This window comes from Diceros bicornis, chromosome 25, assembly GCF_020826845.1.
Source record: "Diceros bicornis minor isolate mBicDic1 chromosome 25, mDicBic1.mat.cur, whole genome shotgun sequence".
In the NCBI taxonomy this organism is placed as follows: Eukaryota; Metazoa; Chordata; class Mammalia; order Perissodactyla; family Rhinocerotidae; genus Diceros; species Diceros bicornis.
Window position 1 is genome coordinate 9,377,499 of NC_080764.1, and position 19,308 is coordinate 9,396,806.

General features: G+C 43.3%; 1 protein-coding gene across 1 annotated transcript; it reads right to left on the reverse strand.

The window, feature by feature from the left end:
• Positions 1 to 661: 661 nt before the first annotated feature.
• Positions 662 to 15,407, reverse strand: RBX1 (ring-box 1). The gene is made up of 5 exons (XM_058568294.1): positions 15,313 to 15,407; positions 13,311 to 13,389; positions 8,138 to 8,208; positions 4,458 to 4,543; positions 662 to 1,707 (listed from the first exon to the last, which is right to left on the reverse strand). The coding sequence occupies exons 1-5, from the start codon at positions 15,388 to 15,390 to the stop codon at positions 1,695 to 1,697; spliced, it is 327 nt and encodes a 108-aa protein (XP_058424277.1). The 5' UTR covers positions 15,391 to 15,407; the 3' UTR covers positions 662 to 1,694.
• Between the last annotated feature and the right edge of the window lie 3,901 nt (positions 15,408 to 19,308).

Below are 19,308 nucleotides of genomic sequence, written 5' to 3' on the forward strand. Positions count from 1 at the left end.
TGACAGAAGCTGCGGGAGAAGAGGCGGCAGAGGAGGCGTCAGCATCCAGAATTTTCGTGAAGCTAGTCTCTGAAGGAGCAGCAGTGCGATTCCCAGCAGCGATCCCCTGGTTCCTCCTTCATTCTTAGGTCCAGCCCTTTCTTCAATTACATTACATAGCCCCACAGGCTCCCAATAAATTTCCCCTCACCTGAGCAGAAGCTGAGTTTCTGTAGCCTGCAACCAAGAGTCCTGATTAATACCCAAGCAACTCTCCCAACATGTGATGTTGTCATCTGTGCGAAAGTAACGGGTTCTTCGCTGAGAGCATTCATGCACAGTTTGAATGACCACTTGAAAGGGGTTTAAAAGAGGGGATTTCTGCCAAGGGTGGTAGCCCTCATATAACAGCAGCAGGAGCAGCGACCCTCTGAGTGCTTGCTACGTGCTAGGTACTGTGTGGTAGCTAAGTGAGCAAGCTGGGTCTGATCCAGGTTTGTTAAGACTTCAAAGTTCTTAATTACTAAGCTAAAGGTTCTCAAACTTTTTAGTCTCAGGATCCCGTATGATCTTAAAAATTGAAGACTTCAAAGAGTTCTGTTTGTGTGGGTTATATCTACAGATATTTACCATAATGGAAATTAAGACCAAGAAACAAAAGATTTGAAAAGAACAAATCTCATCACATGTTAACATAAATATTTTTATTAAAAGTAACTATTTTTCAAAACAAAAAAATTATTAGAAGAGTGGCATTGTTCTACATTTTTGCAAATCTTTTATATCTGACTTAATAGAAGACAGCTAGATTCTCATGTCTGCTTCTTCATTCAATACGTTGCTGTGGTTGAAGTATATTTTAAAAAGCTGGCCTCATACACACATGCCATTGGAAAAGAAACTTCATGAACTTCCCCTCCTGAAAGGGTTTCAGGCACCCTCAGACCGTACTTTGAGAACCACTGCAGTAGACTATACTGCTTCACAGTTAAAGACTCTATATAGCCACTGAATTAGTATTAGAACCGGCAGTTCCTTCAAGGGCCAAGTCATTTTAAACAAATTGCAAATGGTGGTGGTGGTGAAGGAAACTTGAATTTCTTCTGTTAATTCAATTTTAAGTGACGCCAATTTTCAACGTAAGTTCATAAATTATTCTCTTGCCAGCCAAGATTACACATTAGATTTTTTCAAGTTTACTTTTCTAGACTACAAAGAGAAAGCAACCTCATACACAAAGTTAACATTTGGATCGTGGTTTTACAGTTTACAAAGCCAGTTTTTGTGCCCACATGATGCCAGTTAGTCCTTAGAAGCCACTTTATAGAGAAGGAAAGCTTGGAGCAGAGAGGCGACTTGCCCAAGATTGCCATCAGTAAGCAGGCTGTGGACTAGCTTCCTCGGGACCAAGCGAGTCGCTCGCAGGACAACTCTGCCCTGGCTCTAACGAACAAACATCTCACTTTCAAAAGCTGGCTTTCCAACCCAGGAAGAGGGACCCTCTATGGTCACTTTTTTCACATACACAAGGGACAGCATCTGTTCTAGAATCCAACTGGATTTTATTTGACACAGAATACAATATGGCTGCAGGAAGAGCAAACTGAAAAGACAAAGCAGAAAAGACACGGTTCTATCTAACTTATAATTAACAGGAAGGCAAGTAATTAAATGAATAACAAAATGGCTGAGCTTGATGGAAGAATTCTCTTTTTCTAGTGCCCATACCTGAAAGACAAAGTAAATCACTTTATTAATTCCTTAGTAATTTCCTGTTTGAGACTATAAACCCTGCGTAAACATATGGGCAAACTGAATTAAAACTTTAAAAGATGTAAGTGACCACAGTGCACTCAAGATTGGGTTATGACACTGGGCTGTGCCCCTTTCATCTTATCATCCTTCGTAACATCTTACCTACCACCCCCTTCTTAGTGACAGTCCCTCCCTGAGACTCAAGCACACCCTCTGGACTCTCCTTCCAGTTACCAGACAATGCTCGGCAGTACCAGGGAGGTGAGAGGGAAATATCAGAGCTGGTGGTTGGGAAAGGGAGCTCCATCTGTGGGCTCCAGTCAGCAGCTCAGACACAGTTTGAGCTCTCAGCCTCTCCTACCTATTTTCACCTTAACTCCAGGACTCAGGCAAGTTTGGGGTAAGGCAAATACAGAGAACAGTAACTGATCAGCCTTCAATTTTAAAATCTATCACCAGTTCCACTTACAGCGCTGATTACATTCACCACTATGGAAAGAGAACTGTGGAGAAACCAGGTATGGATTTCAGGTGGTTTCTGATGTTCCCAGAAGCCAAAATTTGGCTCTAACAAGATTATAAAAATAAACAAGGCCAGGAAATTTCCTCCACATATAAATGGATTTCTTGAACACAAAATCCTTCATTATTATCTTACTTAATCTTTTGTCCTGGTTCTTTTGGGGCAGTGGCCTCTGATTAAAATACTCTGTTATGTGGACGGAAACCAGGGCACTAGAACTCTGGATCACTGCTTCAATCATCCTAAAGGACTACTAGATCCTACAAGCACTTCTCATAAGAAATCCACTTGAATACTGTCTAAAAAATTCCACACAGGGTAGGGCTCCAGAGTGTGTTAGTGGGCTGTTGAACCACCCAGAAGTTGTCTATCAGAGTAAAGTAATCTGTTCCTTATGAATTTGTTTTCCCAATGCACTGACAACCACTGGCCAAGTCACCAGTTGGATAAAGTAGCAGTGACAAAGTCCAACACGAGGAATTCTTCACACTCCCACTTCTTAGGCTCAGCCCTGGGCATATTTAACGGGCAACACGAGACAGTTTTGGTCCAAAACGGAACCCTGAGCCTGCTCTAGGGCAGAGCCAGTTACAAAGCCTCTTGAGAACTTAGAAAAGTGCTTCTGCCTTGACATGTATTCCTGTCATGGTTCCACTCAGAACGCAAGCTCCCCAAGGAAGGGAAGGACTGTCTCATATATTTTTACATCTCACATTACTTAGCAGACGCATTGCTGAATAGCACACAACGGGATATGAGTTAGGTACTAAGTATTGGCAGGTTTTTAAAAAAATGAACACACATTTGATAAGACTCCAAAATTCTTCACCAAAATAAATAACCAAGTCTAAAAGCAAAATAACTGTACCAAAAGAAACCAAAAAGCCATCTATTTCACAAACTGAAGAACCCTATTATTTGTTTTTTAAAGTAAGAATATCATATTAATCAAAACTCGTATTTAAATAAAAATCTCCCCATAAAAAATTTGATACAGAAAATGACCAATAATTCAACAGATAAAAAAAGGATGTTTCATAGAAAAATATAAGAGGCATAAAAACATGAAAATAGCCCAACCTCACTCAAAATTCAAAAAATGCAACTAATTTTCACCTATCAGAGTAGCTAGGATGGAAAAGTTTGATAACAGAGCCTTGGCAGGAAATGGAGAAAGGGGCATTCTGCTTCACTGTTTGGAGGGAGTGTAAATTAGTACATATTCTTGGGAAAGGAAAACCTGACACTATCAAAAATAAAAATGTGCACACTCTTTATCCAGAAATTCCTCTTTTAGGAATTACTGCTACAGATATACTTGCTCATATACACAAAGATTCATGTATAAGGATGTTCATCCCTACACATAGTTTTTAACAGTGAAAAACTGGCAACCCAAAAGTCTATCAACAGGGACTGATTAAATAAATTATGGTACATTTACATAAAAAAATACTCTGTATCCATTAAAGAGGAGGTAGTTTGATATGTGTGGATATGGAAAATCTCCAAAGGTATGAAATGAAAAACTGAGGTGAATTAATCTAGCAGATGCTCATGTTTACGTTAAAAATTATATATATACATATATATATACATCTACCCATATACAGGCAAGTACATATATAGAATGACAGTCAAGACCGCTACTAAGAAGCTGTTGCTGATGGTTACCTCTGGAAATGAGAGTAGGAGACAAACACGGGAGACACATTTTTTTGGTATACCTTTTTGACCATTTGAATTTTCAAAAATTTACCATGTCATGTTTTACTTACATAATAATTTAGTTGAGATACCCATAAATGCCATGTCAGAATTAATCAGCCTGAGATAAACCAATGAAACATAATAGGTGGATATAATTCTACCCCAAAGCAAAGATATCTGACATTAATCAGCCCATGGAGGCTTATTATGAATGTGTTTGGAAATATTTAATAGTTTGCAGATTTACTACTTTCATAGACCCTAGACAGTTGGGAAACTCTAGGCTGCAAACTCCTAAGGTTGGCCACACCTTTATGCATTTTCCACATAGATGAGTCCTTGTTTAATAAATCAAAAACTAGCTTATAAAACAAGGCATGTTCCATGTCTCCATCTTCTAAGACTATGCACTCTCCAGCTTGAGGCAAGTCAAAGAATGGCACTGACCACAAAACCCAGTCTTACAACAGCAGAACAGCCAGACACCTACTTTTGGAATTCCCACTCTCTGTTGTCCAATGGACACACCTGCCGTGTTTTGAGCCAGCGAGAGATGCAGTGGAAGTGAAAAGCATGCTGAAAGAAAAGATACACTTTATTAAAATTAACTCTGTGCAGGCTCAGCCATCTGCTGACAATATGTCTCCAGAGCAGTGGACTGGTTACACAGAGAACAATGGGACAACAAACAAGAGAGGCAAAAGGTCAAAAACTGATCACACCTTGGTTAGGGACAAAGATATTTCCGATGAAACATTTGTTGGAAATGTCATTACTACTAAAGGAAGATAGTCTTCAGGAAGCCCAGGGTATGTTCTAGCAGGGAGCTCTCTCCCCTTCTCTTAAGGGAATATGCAATGCTGTTCTTGGTCCCATTTAGCTTATAAGGGGATGCTTCTACTTTCCTGGGACTCAGGCAAGGAGGTCCTTGATCACACACAGATTTCAAACTTCACATTCTTGATCCCCAACTGCCCTCCCCCATCTTTGGAGAATGGGAACCCCAGGAGAAGAGCCTTCTCCTCAGCCCTTGGTGGTGTACTGCCACTGCCACCCACACAGAGCTGAGACAGGCACTTCCCCAACCTTCCCGCAACCAGCTCAACTCTGTTCAAAGTACTTAATTTCCAGATTTGTTCAAAGACATACTGCTATTATAAGAGCTCAGTACTCAGTAAGCCTTTAATGGGTCAGGGACTTTGTCTTAAAAAGGAATGAGATAAAAAATTAGGGTAAAAGGAAGTATTATGATGGGCAAACTGCACACAAGCAGCTGAAAGAGCATCAAAGGGCTTATTTCATGATCAAGACAGGAAGTAAAAGGCAAGAGTTCCAAGAATACTGGTAACTGACAGGGAGCTAGGAGCTGACTTTCAGATTTGGGGAGAAGAAAAACCTGTGTTTGGTTTCCTAGCATGAGTTAATGACATGCAGATGCTAATCACAATACCTTTGCAATACCTTTATTCTCCTCTCCCTGCTCAGATGAGGAGTATTAGATAGAAGCAGCAAGTGTTCCCCCCCCATCTAATCTGTGATGGGTGGGGGAGGTGGGGATAGCAGAGAAATGCTGACACTCCAACCAAACAATGAAAGCTTTTGCAAGCTTGGTTTATTAACAGCCTTGAAATTCGGTCAGTATGTCTCCCAAAACATGCATGGAACTTAAAGAAGAATCTTGGTGTGGACGGTTATCTTGTGAATTGTCTTGACAAAGACAAAAATAGAATTCAGTAATTAAGAGTGGAATCCACAGCTAACAGACTATAGATAATCAACAGGACAAATACTCTCCCAGAGTGACAGCTTTTGGAAGATCCCTTTCCTGTTGACTCTCATACAACTCAGTGTGAAAAAGAGAAAAAACAAAATTTCCAAAAGGCAGAAAGCTGAGGCATTTTTCTCCATCACCAGGTGGTGGGGACAGGCTCACTTAAGGTATTTAAGACACCCATCTCCACCACCCACCTCCACCGTTAGGCACTCTGTAGTGGTACGGGGTCCTTCTGTACCCCAACTTCCTCAAAAGATGGAGGGAAAGAGGGGCTGCGAATGAGGCTGCAGAGCAGGTGAAAGCATCCCCAAACATTCCTGATCTCAACTTTCCTCTTGTTAATAATCTGTTACATTAATGGGTATATTGAGCAGTCTCCAAGTACCCTGACTAGTGCTGCACAGTTCACAGGAGGTGTTAACACATATTACCTCATCTGAGCCTCACAGCAAGCCTGGCAAGCAAGCATGACAGGTATTATCATCTTCACTTTACAGACAGGAACTGAAACCCAGACGAGTTAAGTGACTTGCCTAATTCATGGAACCAGTTAGTAGAAGAACCAGAACTAGAACCCAGGACTAGTCCAAAAGTTTCTGTGACACCATGCCAGCTCTTCTTCTTGCCAGACTCTCTGAGCTAGTCTCTCCTTAGCCAAATTTAAGGAGAAGTTCACTCCCCTTTCCTTCCATCACAAAGTAACGTGGTTCTGGGGCCAGCCTGGTGGCGCAAGTGGTTAAGTGTGCACACGTTGCTGCGGGGGTCCGAGGTTCACCGGTTCCGATCCCCGGCGCGCACCAACGCACTACTTGTCGAGCCGTGCTGTGGCGGCGTCCCATATAAAGTAGAGGAAGATGGGCACGGATGTTAGCTCAGGGCCAATCTTCCTCAGTAAAAAAGAGGAGGATCAGCATCAGATGTTAGCTCAGGGCTGATCTTCCTCACAAAAACAAAAACAACACAAAGTAACATGGTTCTTAGTATACGCCTGAATGCCAGGGAGAGCAAAGAGCCCGATACATTTTCTTTCTTTATCCCCATAAATGACAAAAGCTGTCCCTTGGCCAATACGGGCTACTGTGAAACTGCTGAAAGGGCCCTGCGGGAATTAAGGTGCACCACAAGTGAGGTAGGGAAGAGAGCCTCAGCCCAACAGGGAAAGTACTGATAGCTACTATCTCTTCAGCTGCTAACCACCACCACCCCAAATTTGTATTTATTCATATTTATTTAAGAAACCCTTATGTCTATGTGCCAGGAGGTGTTCCAAGCACTTTTAAACAAAATCATTTCATCCTGATTACAACTCCATGCAGTCTACCATGAGCCCCATTTTACATGAGGGGATCCAGGCTTAGGGAAGTCAAATCTCTTGCCCAAAGTCACTTGATAAGTAAGTCACAGAGACAGGGAATGGTGTCCCGACTCCAGAGCCTCTCAGGCCTGCACCATGCTGGGAGCTGCGGGTCCTCTGCCCCCTCAGCACAGGAGGCCTGGACAGGACAATTTTAGCTTATGTGACTGGGACTGTAAGGCTATAGGATCAATTTTTAACACATGCTAGAAATAACATATTTGACGTTTGTTATCCTTCTCAGCTGTCATACCCTGGAAGGCTGTACATTCAGTCCAATGATGCTACACAAAACAATTCTGGCATGAGCCATGTTAAAAAAAACAAAAAACCCCAACTTAGTACATTTGCCACCTTAAAACACACACAAACACACACACACACACACACACACACACACTTGAACACTCAATTTATTCACCAAACTTAGTTCCACAAGACATCCAGCCTTAAAAAAAGATCTGTTAAGAAGGTCAAGATTGGGGCCAGTCCGGTGGCATAGCGGTTAAGGGCTCGTGCTCTGCTGTTGGCGGCCCGGGGTTTGGATCCCGGGCACACACCAACACACCGCTTGTCAGGCCATGCTGTGGTGGCATCCCATATAAAGTGGAGGAAGATGGGCGTGGATGTTAGCCCAGGGCCAATCTTCCTCAGCAAAATGAGGAGGATTGGCAGATGTTAGCTCAGGGCTGATCCTCCTCACAAAAAAAAAAGAAGGTAAAGATTTCCACCAAGAGGAGAACATTCCAAAGACTGCCATAGGCTTTGAAGGCAATTCCTAAAGATGAATCCCCAAAACGTTGCTAACGAGGTGGGTCCACTTTATAATTAAGAAAACACGAGTGCCTCTGCAATACCTAACAATTTTTACCCTATAACAGGTGAATAGTACAAAGATTTAAAATCTTTTTTACAGTTTGTGTACCTTTTGGGAGAAAGGTGGGCTAGCCATTTTTTTTCCTAGTTATTCTCAGGACTGGCAAAGCAGGAAAAGTGGTAATATGTTTACAAGCCATGCTGAGAGGGAAAGGTGTTTCCTTACATTACAGACGCCCCACGCAACGGTGCACTCCTCAGAAGTAGCAGATGCCTGGTTCGCTTGACATTCTATGCCTGTGGGAACAAGAACAAGATGACTCGACCTCAGGAGCAACAGCCTTTCAATCTACAGCAGCCCTACCTGCACAACCACATCATGACGTGATGGGGTGGGGTGGGGGTGGTGTAAACCTGAACAAAATCTCAAGTGGTTATTTAGTCCTAATTGTTTTTTAATGAATGGGAAAAGAGATGAAGAACAGAGAAGGCAGAGATGGGACTTAACAGTATGCTTTACAATGATTTCCTGTCCTCGTTCAAAAACAGAGGAAGGAACAGGCACTTTTTAATTCTGAACATAACCTGCCTTGTCCAAATGAAAATGATTCCTCCTAATTTGGTAAATTTAGTAAATTCTTGAAGCCACCTCATAACTCTTACTGTTTTGAGACTTGGCGTCTTCTCCCTATTCTTGGTGAATGCTTCCTCTTAGGCCCTTAGAACACCAAGGCTTGCCCACATGAAGGCCTAGCTGGGTAACGAGTTCCAATCCCTAAAGCAGGCAGGCAGACACATATGAACTGGGACAGAAGCAAAACAAAAGGGGGTGGAGAGGCCTGTGGCAAACTGTAGCGTATGCTCTGCGTGACGGCATCAAAACTCAAAAGTCTTTAAAACACTGTCAAATAAAACACATCTGCTAAGCCAGCGGGTTAGAGATTTGGGGCCCAACACTTTGTGATGCTTATTGCCCCGGAGGTGGTTCTGTCTGGTGAACAGAACGAATTACTGCAAATGTATCCAAATATCAATTTCACAGAGGGGGAAGAGAGGGGAACTGAAATAGAATAAAAATCTGAGACCCAGAACAGATGAGTAAAGCTCTATGGGGGATAAATATTCAAGGAACAAGAATTACTAATGGATAATTTGCTTTCTCTGAAGGTGGTAACTAAATGGGAGTCTCTCTTGTGAAGAATAAAAAGCTTCAGGAAAGACTATTTAATAGGAGACAATTACTTCAGACTTACATAGGTGGAAAATAGTAAAATTGTAAGAAAACAATGCCGAGATGTTAATGGGTATATTTGGTCTTACGGCAAGAGATATACTATAATAAGGTTTTTTTTTTTTTCCCCAATCTTCAAAGATATGAAAGGCAAAGGATCTGAAATCACAGAACTTGCTTCTGCTACTCAGATTCACACGACAAAGAGAATAGCTGGGTTTTCCTTCTGATAAGAGTAGATAATTAGGGTTTACACAAGACTGATTCAAAAATTTATTGGGGCGGGGCCGGCCCGGTGGCGCAAGCGGTTAAGTGCGCGCGCTCCGCTGCGGCGGCCCGGGGTTCGCTGGTTCGGATCCCGGGCGCGCACCGACGCACTGCTTGGTAAGCCATGCTGTGGCGGCGTCCCATATAAAGTGGAGGAAGATAGGCACAGATGTTAGCCCAGGCCCGTCTTCCTCAGCAAAAAAAAAAAAAAGAGGAGGATTGGCGGATGTTAGCTCAGGGCTGATCTCCTCACAAAAAAAAAAAAAAAAATTTATTGGGGCTATGAATGCACTACCACATTCAAAGGTATGGCAGAAAAAATAAAACCTGATGTCCTTCAGTTGGATCCTCTCACTCAGACAATGACTACGTATTATGAAATTAGCTAAATAAGAGGCCCAATTATTACTATTTAATAACAAAACTGTTTCAAGGTACATTATCATGTTAAATTTTTCTAGGTCTTGGTATTTTTAAGGGACTATGTCTTCCCATGCCAAGTGCACAGTAGGCTCTTAGTGCTTGAATAAGCAAACAAAACCCAATTCTATAACAGAGAGAATGGGGGACACATATATAGTTATTCTTTACCAGAAAGTTCCTAACGAAGAACAAAAATACATAGGAGGAATAGGATTATAATCTAGAGTGCCAGATAAGAAGGGATATGGCATGAAAAACTATTAAATATGAGTATAACATGTTCTCAAATATAATGTTTTCAAGCTTTTGGTGCAGAGAGCAAGTACAGCAGTTGAGTCGTTAGTTTAACAGAGGAAGGAACTGTTCACATCAACCTAGAGCAGAAAGACAAGTAGCACATCAAAGTTCCTGTCACACCTCTGCAAAGGCAGAAGCTTACTCCATGTGATGGATAAAGCTCGGGGACTTTGAAACTTCAATACCACCAAAGGACTGCTAAGGAAGCAATAGCTTCATCTCAGAAGAGGACAGATTTCACACTTTCAAAACATTGATAGACCTGGGGTTTTAGGAAGAGACTAACTTCTCATGGGCAAAGGCTGGGTCACAGCCCTTCTGAATGTCCTCTTCATCTGGAACAAGATTACCAGAGATAATGGAGAAAATAACACCCGCAGATTGTGTATTTCAGCAACTCTTTAAAACAACCAAGAAAGGGGCAATGTAGAATAAACACGAAGCTGTAGTAGGGATGTAGTATCAATTTGGACTCAAAAGAGCAAGTCTTTAGACCAAGAACGCTTTGTAGGCAAGTCCACCTGGGGCACAGCCATAGTCACTCATTTATTTACAGCTATGTATATCACTATTTATTTAATGCCAGACCAGAATTTATTAGAAAATGGCCATTGCTATAGCAAGATTCTTATTTTAATCTTTAACAAAAAGTCTGTTTACAAGAATCATAATCCATTTATTTTTAAAAGGAAGACAAGCCCAGCTGCGGCAAACAGACTTCTCTTTAGTGTCTATAATAAACAAAAGGGTATGTTTCTTAAGGGTAAAGGCTTGATCTCAGTCACTGTTTTATCCTGGTGCCTAGCAAAATGCCCAGGATATAAATATTCACTGAATGAATAAAAGACATAACTTGAAAATACTTTCATAACTTTTTGTTATAGGAGGTCAATATTCTACTACTTCATCTGACATTTAAAATATACGATAAAGCGGGTTTGTAACTGAAAGCCTACGTTGATCCCTCAAGCGTTCAACTCTAAGAGAAGACATTCTATCAATGGCCTTTGTCTGTCGTGGTCCTCCCAAGAAGTGCATTCTCTTACGTCCAGAGGGACACAATGACCTAAATATAGAGGGAGAAAAAAAATCAAGGTTCTATAAAATTGTTAATTATGTACAGAGGAGAGCCCCAAGAGAGTAAAATTTTCTCTGGGCATAACTCCTTGAGAGAAGGCAAGGAAAAGAAATTGGCAAGCACGTAATCAAAGACCCCACCCAAACACATTTAAAACTGCCCATGTGTTTCTCTGTGATGGGTTCTTCTATCTATATTAAACATCATGGTAGCTGCTGATCTGCTTTGAGTGCTGTGTGAAAAGGTAAACAGGGTCAAAACTCAAAGAAACCAAGGGCAATAAACTACCGACACATGCCACGATGGCTTTCCAACACCAAATATTTGATTTGTGCTTCTCAAGTTGGAATGATGAGTCTATTCCCCTATTTTGTGTTTTTATTATTCACTGAGCAAATATTTAATTAGAATCTGCTATGTACTGGACACTATGGTAGATGCTGGGAATCCAGCAGTAAATAACATGGACATGAGAGAACCAACTAAGTTAAATCACCGCTACAAAGGAAACTATAGGACGTCTTGGGAATATTTAACAGAACTATCACAGCCTGTGTCTGTGTGTATGTAAGTACGGTCAGGAAAAACATTTTTGAGCAAGTTCAAGGTGAGATCTGAAGACCAACCTTAGGTTAGTTCTGCACTGCCCAATAAAGTAGCCACTAGCCACATGTGGCTACTGAGCACTTGAAATGCGGCTAGTCTGAATTGAGATGTGCTATAAGTGCAAAAACCACTTCAAAGACAGTAGGGGAACAAAAGAAAGTAAAATATTTCACTTTAAAATATTAATGACATGTTGAAGTGAAAATACTTTGGATACAGCAGGATAAATAAAATACAAATCATCTCTTATTTTTCTGTGAGGAAGATCAGCCCTGAGCTAACATCCCTGCTAATCCTTCTCTTTTTTGCTGAGGAAGACCGGCTCTGAGCTAACATCTATTGCCAATCCTCCTCCTCTTTTTCCCCAAAGCCCCAGTAGATAGTTGTATGTCATAGCTGCACATCCTTCTAGTTGCTGTATGTGGGACGCGGCCTCAGCATGGCCGGAGAAGCAGTGCGTCGGTGCACGCCCGGGATTCAAACCCAGGCCACCAGTAGCGGAGCGCCTGCACTTAACCACTAAGCCATGGGGCTGGCCCCTCATCTGTTTCTTTTCACTTTATTAATGTGGGTATGAGAAAATTTTAGATTATGTATGTGCTTGCATGTGTGGCTCACATTTAGATTGGACAGTGTTGGGTTAGACAAAGGTAATGGGGAAAAGAGGCAGAGAATATTCCAGGCAGAGGGAATAGGATATGTAAAGGCTCTAAAGAAGAGCATGCACACTTGGGGAATGGAAAGAAAGCCAGAGAAACTACCAGAGTGAGCAGGAGAGTGGCTCAAGATGAAGCTGGAGAGGGAGGCAAGTGATTTAGGAACTAAGTGCCTATCATTTCATTCTAGAAAGTTGAAATTTCTTTGCCCCATTTCTGATCTCAATAACAAACCATTTTAGTACCTGGATGAAAAAGTAACCTCAACTGTTCCTGGTGTGATCAACATTCTTGCCCCTATTACTACAAGGATACTCAGTCAGTCCATCAACAGCTATCATCAAACCTGCTATGTGTAATGGAATATGTGGAGATTTACATGAAACTTCTTTAGTGCAGTTAATTGCCTATTTAGATGTTGGCAGTGATGTCCTCTTAACTCTGTCTGGGGCTAACACTGAAAATCCTTCCTTCTTAGGCTTTTCTTTATAAATCTTACCCAGCAAAAACTAGCTCTAGATAGAATATTTTAGCTCAAAGTTTATTTTCTTTCTTTCTCTATTTCTGCCTTTGAGTCTGGGTATAAGATGGGAAATACAGAGGAATAACCAACAGTGCCTCTGTGTCCATAATTCACTCTAAATGTGGCCTTGCCATCTTTAGATGGAGTAGATTTGAGAGATGGGTATGCCTCCAGGACATCATAAAAACTACTCTATTTCAAACATACCAATGGACTACATGCAGAAGAGCCCTTGTGAAGAAGAAAATTGGTCACATCAGGATAGCCACAATCTCTGTAACCTTCTCAACTTCCTCCCATCCTCCTCCAATTACTTACAAAGATCCATAATGTGGTTCCTGCAGATGGCACAGTTATCAACCACAATATCCCAGGCCCAGAGGGCTACTGCATTCCACTGCAAAGAGAAAAAGGGGGAACAATGCACTCTACTCTCCTTGTAACACACACACACACTCACACTCTAGGATTTCATGCTGCAGCTGCAATTATCATCTCTTTGGCCACAAGGACCACCAAACAAAAGAGCCTGGGGATACTACATTACTCTTATTTATTATATCCGAGGGCAAAAGTAGGCTACACATATGCTCATTTATTCTCCAAACAGTTGAGTATATAAACACAGAAATTAATGAGTCATCTTTTAATTTTATTTTTTCCTACAGCTTAAAATAATTTAGTCAGCCATATCAACGTAAGCATAATTTGTAAGTGCCTGTTTTAGGTTTAATAAGCACAAACTTGAATTACTGTGCAGGTTCCCCAGGCAGCTGCAGAAGAGCTCAATTTCTGCATAAATAAATATCTGTTCTTCAAGGCAGCTTTGGAAGCATGAGTGGGGAGGTGAAAGCTAGGAACAGAACGAACTAAGATGATGATTGGATCATAAAATGGGTAATCGTGGGATAAGCTGGATAACGAATTACCCATTGTCAGTGCAGAGAACAAGGTCATGGCTTCAATCTTAAAAGATTACTTCTCAACAAACTCTAGAATTCACTAGAATTTTGTTTAGTTCCTACCATCAAATAAACTACTGTTCTCAACTTTTACATGCTCAGACTCTTATATTTAGTTCAAATAATTCCATTAGGAGTTTATCTAAAAAGTGGTATTTAAGTAATTCAACCTTCTGGCTTCTGCAATTATAAATGTTCCCAAACTTCTTTTCCATCCACTAATTTGATGCCACCTCCCAAACCTTCATCTCTTTCAATCCCAATTCTCAATGTCTAGTAACTTCTTCAGCACGTTTCACCCGACAGCTTCAACTTCGAGGAAAAAAATCCTACTTCTTTTATTCTTCAATATGGCTGCTGGCTGTAACTGAGCATGCAGTGCCCACAATGAAAAGCCAAAAAGCACTAGGAGGGGGAATATTGTCAGTATTCATCCAGATGTTCCAGGAATAACATCGTCCCTATTTCAGAGTCTTCATTTTGAACAGATTCACTTTATCTTAGGTAGGAATCGGCACTTTTCTCCCAAAGTGTTGGCAAACCACCATAAGGCGTTTCATGCAAAAAGACACGTTCCACATTTCTGCTTTCCCACTTCCACCAGGTCGTTCAAAACTAGTACACAACCCTCCTTAAATGACACAAGATTTGGGCTCGCATTTTCTTTTTAACAAATTCCACCATGGTTTTTTTTTTTTGGATAGGGAGATTCTGGATATGACCACAGGATTGGGGCGGCTGTGTGGCAAACCAACAGACCTCTCAGAAGAGCCAAGAGTTACACTCGAGACACTAACTCGGCGGGGATGAAGGCCAGGGAGGTGGCTAATGGAGGCCTCGATTAGGTGAGGACCGGGTCGGGGTCCCTCAGAGTCAAGAGGGACCCCAAGCTTCGGAGAGGGGCGGGGCAAGGAGGTCGCCAGCCCGGCTCCTCCGAGACCTCCAATGCGGTAGGACCTCAGGTTCCCGGCTTTCGCCGCACTGCCCCATCCTCCACCCACCGCACCGCTCCGACTCCCCCTTCCACCCACCCCACCCTCTCCTTCCCCACCCTTCCAGCACTCCAGTGACAGCTCAGGCGCTTGGCTCCCGCAGCCAAGCCGCAACCCCGCGTATCTCAATAAGCACGTCCGTGATTGGCCCCTCAGCCTCCGAACGAAACCAATGCTGCCAATGACAGTGGGCCCCAGTCACGCCGATCAACGCTAAGACCCGCCCCCCGGCTTCCTTTCGTGGTACCCGGTCTCAGGAACGCCCTGAAATGAAGCCCTTTCCTCTGCGCCTCGGTCATCCTAGGGCCTGCCAGCCAGATCCGCGCCTCTCTAGGTCCCCTGAGGAAGGCGCTGGCGAGACCCAACCTTTTTCACTTCAAAGCGCTTCTTGCCCGCGCCGCTGTTGGTGCCGCTCGGGGTATCCACATCCATCGCTGCCGCCATTTTGGAAACACACGGTCTGTCGTCCGGCCACTGCGCCTGCGCACCAGCGCACGCCTCGCTCCCCCTCCCGCCCCGGCGCCTCCTCCCGCACCTCACCCCTTACAGGCGCGCGAGGGGCAGGTGGGGCGGAGCGTGTGGCCACGCCTCTTAAAGGCGCTGGCGCAGGTCCCCCCGCCCCCGTCGGCTGCGGAGGCGGCGGCGGCGGCTGGGGCGGGGCGGGGCCGGGCGGGGCCGAGGCGACGTGAGCGAGCCAAGTGGAAACGTTCGAAAGGACTCGCTCTCGTCGCCCTCCCCGGGGAAGCCCCCGGCCACACTCTCTCAGCTGGGGCGGCGGCTGCTTCCTCCGCCTCGGCCGAGACCTGCCGCCCCGGCCCCGCCTCGCCTTCCCGGCTGCCGCGCTCTCCCGTGCCAGCGGGGCTTCCGCCGCGGAAGGGGCGAGGGTGGACGCCCGCCTCCTGCGGCCGAAACCCGAGACCCGACAGTGGCCTTTCGCAGTTCCTGACCCTCTTCCGAGCCAGGTCCGAGGTGCAGCCTCCCTGGGAGGCTTGAGGCCGGGGCCCGGGCACCGTTTGGTTTCCTGATTCCAATTCGGGGAATGCTCAGGATCCGACGGGGAGACGGGAACTCCCCGAATGTCCTCCCCAGGGCCAAGCTGAGCAGATATTCTCCAGCCCTGCCTTCACCTGCCCACCTGAAGTAGGTGGAGGATGCTTAGGAGCCTGGGAGATGCCGTCTCTAGGTCTCGCGAAATACCAATCCGTCCTAGAATGGGCTTTGGTTAAGGTACAGGATTTCAACTTCCCGCACATTCCCCGTTGAGCACACGTTCCTCGTTCCTCAGTTGGTCATCTAACTGTGGGGTCCTTTCTTCCTAATTTCGGTCGTCTTCCTGCTCCTTGTGCTGAAGTCACATCTACAGTCGCTGTACTTCTTGAATTTGTGTGAGGCATTCTGCCATTTAGTCTTACTGGTCATTCCTTCGCAGGCAAAGCACCTATACTTTACCTCACTCCCATTTCTAGACCAGGCCCCCCTTTTGCGTCTCTCACCTTGCAGAGATATGAGTCAGCTAGATCACTCTTACCTAAAAATCTCACATTTTCTCTTAGAATTCGAGAGTAATGGAGTGTGACTTCATTGGTAAACTGGAAGAACTTCCATTTCTTTCCTCATCTTAGTCATAAACAAGAACAACAGATCCGTGAAACCACCACCACAGCTTTAACTGGACTCGGAAAGAGAAAAATTGTGTGAGACCTTCAAGCATTATAGAAACCCTACAAAGTTTTTCTTAGCCCAAGTTTTGTTAAATTAATGATTCCATGTTAAGATTTCTGTCATCTAATTTATTGTGTTCCTCCAGGAATACTAGAAACCCATAGTAAATTAAGGTACTGAGGGCATATTTATTCATTCAGTGTACCAGGTCCTGTTATAAATAGGAGAGACACAGTGATGAAGGAGTCAAACTCCTAGTAGGGAAATAATACCGGAGTCAATAAATACATCAGAAAATCTCGGATATCAAGTGCTATGAAGAAGACAAAACAAGGTCATGAGATTGAGGGGAGATGGAAGCAACATTCAATTGGGTGATTAGGTAAGGCCTCTATGAGGAGTGACAGTTCAGCTGAAGTCCTTATGAGGGCCTAAAAGCCCTGCGTGATCTGCTACATTCATTGTTCTGTGCTTATCTTCTTCTTCTGTTTTTTGGCTGAAGGAAGATAAGCCCTGAGCTAACATCTGTGCCAATCTTCCTCTATTTTTATGTGGGTATCTGCCACAGTATGGCTGACAAGTGGTGTAGGTCCTTGCCTGGGAACTGAATCTGCAAACCTGTGCCACCAAAGCGGAGCATGCCAAACTTAACCACTATGCCACAGGGCTGGCCCCTCTTCTTTTTTTAATGGTACAGGTACCTTCTAACACATTTTTTCATTTATTAGAGTTATTGTTTTTTCTGTGTGCTCACCAAGAGAGGAGATTTTTGATTGTTTTGTTTACTGGTAACAAAAACTGGAACAGTGCCTGGTACATTGTAGGTGCTCGGTATGTGTTGAATGAATAAATCGGAAGCTTGTTGAGCAAGGGATTTGTGGTAAGAGATGTCAGACAGGTAGGCAGGGGCCAGATCAGGTAGGGATTTTATTGCAGATGTTGTGAGAAGGCATTGGAGAGAGAAAGTAGGGGAAGGGACTAACAGTGACATAATCTAAGTTTATAAAAATTTTTAAGCTTTGTGAAGAAGGGATTGTAGGGATACATGAAGCAGCAAAATTTGCGAGTTGTTTCCTTTGCACCGAGCTACAGAGGGGAGATCGTAGGGGCGGTTCCATTAAGCCTTGAAAACCTCATGTGCTTATCTCTCTTTTGGAGATTTGCCTTACTGTGGCAATTGGCCATGGAATTCTGTATGCTAGGTTCTGCTGCTAAACCTAAGAAAACTTTTTGTGGACTCCATACTGATTCCTATCCTGCATAATTTCATTCCATTTACAATGCAATAGGTGGTAATTTTACTTTAGTTCTGTTCCTTTCATTTATTGATCCATTCATTCAACAAATATTTCTAAAATATCTACAGAACCTGCTGTGTCAACTACACCATGCTGGTCTAGAAAAAAAAGGCAATTGATATTTTAAGTACTTCCAAAAGGTCTCTTTCATCACTGAACTTATGGGGTAGTAGGAGAGAGGCAATAGTCAATTAATGATAATCCCAGTGAATTTTAGGAAAGGGGAAGTACAGGGTGCTTAGAAGCAGAAAGCAAGTCTGGGGAGCGGGAGGAAGTCCTCTTAGAGGAACTGGTTTGAGATTGAAGGATGAACCAGACGAATGGATGCAGTGGTATGCTGGTAAATGTTTAAAAACCACCTCTAAAAATAAAGTCTTGATTTGTAGCTTTAATAGCCAGATTGCAAAATTCCTGAAAGTTTAACAATTGCTCTTGTAAGCTGATGCAACCTGGCTGTTAAAGCTACAAATCAAGCACTTGCACACAATGAGGGATGTGGAAAAAGAAGGCATTCCAGGTAGAGCCAACAGAGTGCGGAAAAGGCTGGAAGCTGGAGAATGCATAGTGCACTCGTAAAGAAGCCTGGAATGGCTGGAGTATAAAGAGAGAGAGAGTGGTATAAATGAGTCTGCAATGATGTGCAAGAGTCAATTGTTAGCATCTCCTCCCAATTCTGTATTTAGCGACATCATGTTGGTAGCTTCAAATTGGCCATAATAGTAGTATTTACACCATGGAGATTAGCAAACACTACAGATCAGGGCTCCTCCTACCCCTAGAGTTGGTTGTTAAACATTTACCACTGGTAGGGGCCAGGTCTTGCAAGACTGTTCAGTAGAGCCATGCAAAGGGTTTGGGTCTTTATCCTTAGTGATGGGAAGCCATTGAAGGATTCTAACCAGTGAGTCACATGGTCAGATATGTCTTTTAAAAAGTTCTAGGCAAGACTTCCACTTCTGGGAAGATGGAGTAGACATACTTTTCCCTATTATTCCCTCTGAGGATGACTGAAATCCCTAGACAGGGTATATTGAAAAAAAAAAAAGAAGACTCTGAAAGGTGGAGAGAAGAAGGCAGACCAGTTAGGGATCTCAGGACTTGAGGAATGACATGGTAGTGAGTTCTCTGTGTTTTCTTTTTACTTCATACATCCCAGACTTGGAGCTGAAGAAGGTGGCAACCCAGAAATGCCAATAAGTGCAGACCAAAAAAAAAAAAAAAAAAAAGACCCAACAAAAGGCTGCTTTCTCTAGCAAATGGAAAACTTGTAGACAATAACTGCCCTACTCCATCCAAACAATACAGAAGAAAATGTGGCCCACTCCCACCCATGTCAGCAAAGCTGTTGGGGAGTCTGTTTTGTACAGCTCGCAAGTCTGTAACCAAGTGCCCCGACACCTGC

Coding starts and splice junctions, on each gene's coding strand:
- RBX1 (XM_058568294.1), bottom strand. CDS start 15,390: ATGGCGGCAGCGATGGATGTGGATACCCCGAGCGGCACCAACAGCGGC. Junction 8,209..13,310: donor GAACCACATTATGGATCTTT/GTAAGTAATTGG, acceptor TTGTTCCCACAG/GCATAGAATGTCAAGCGAAC. Junction 4,544..8,137: donor TTGCGTGGGGCGTCTGTAAT/GTAAGGAAACAC, acceptor CTTTTCTTTCAG/CATGCTTTTCACTTCCACTG.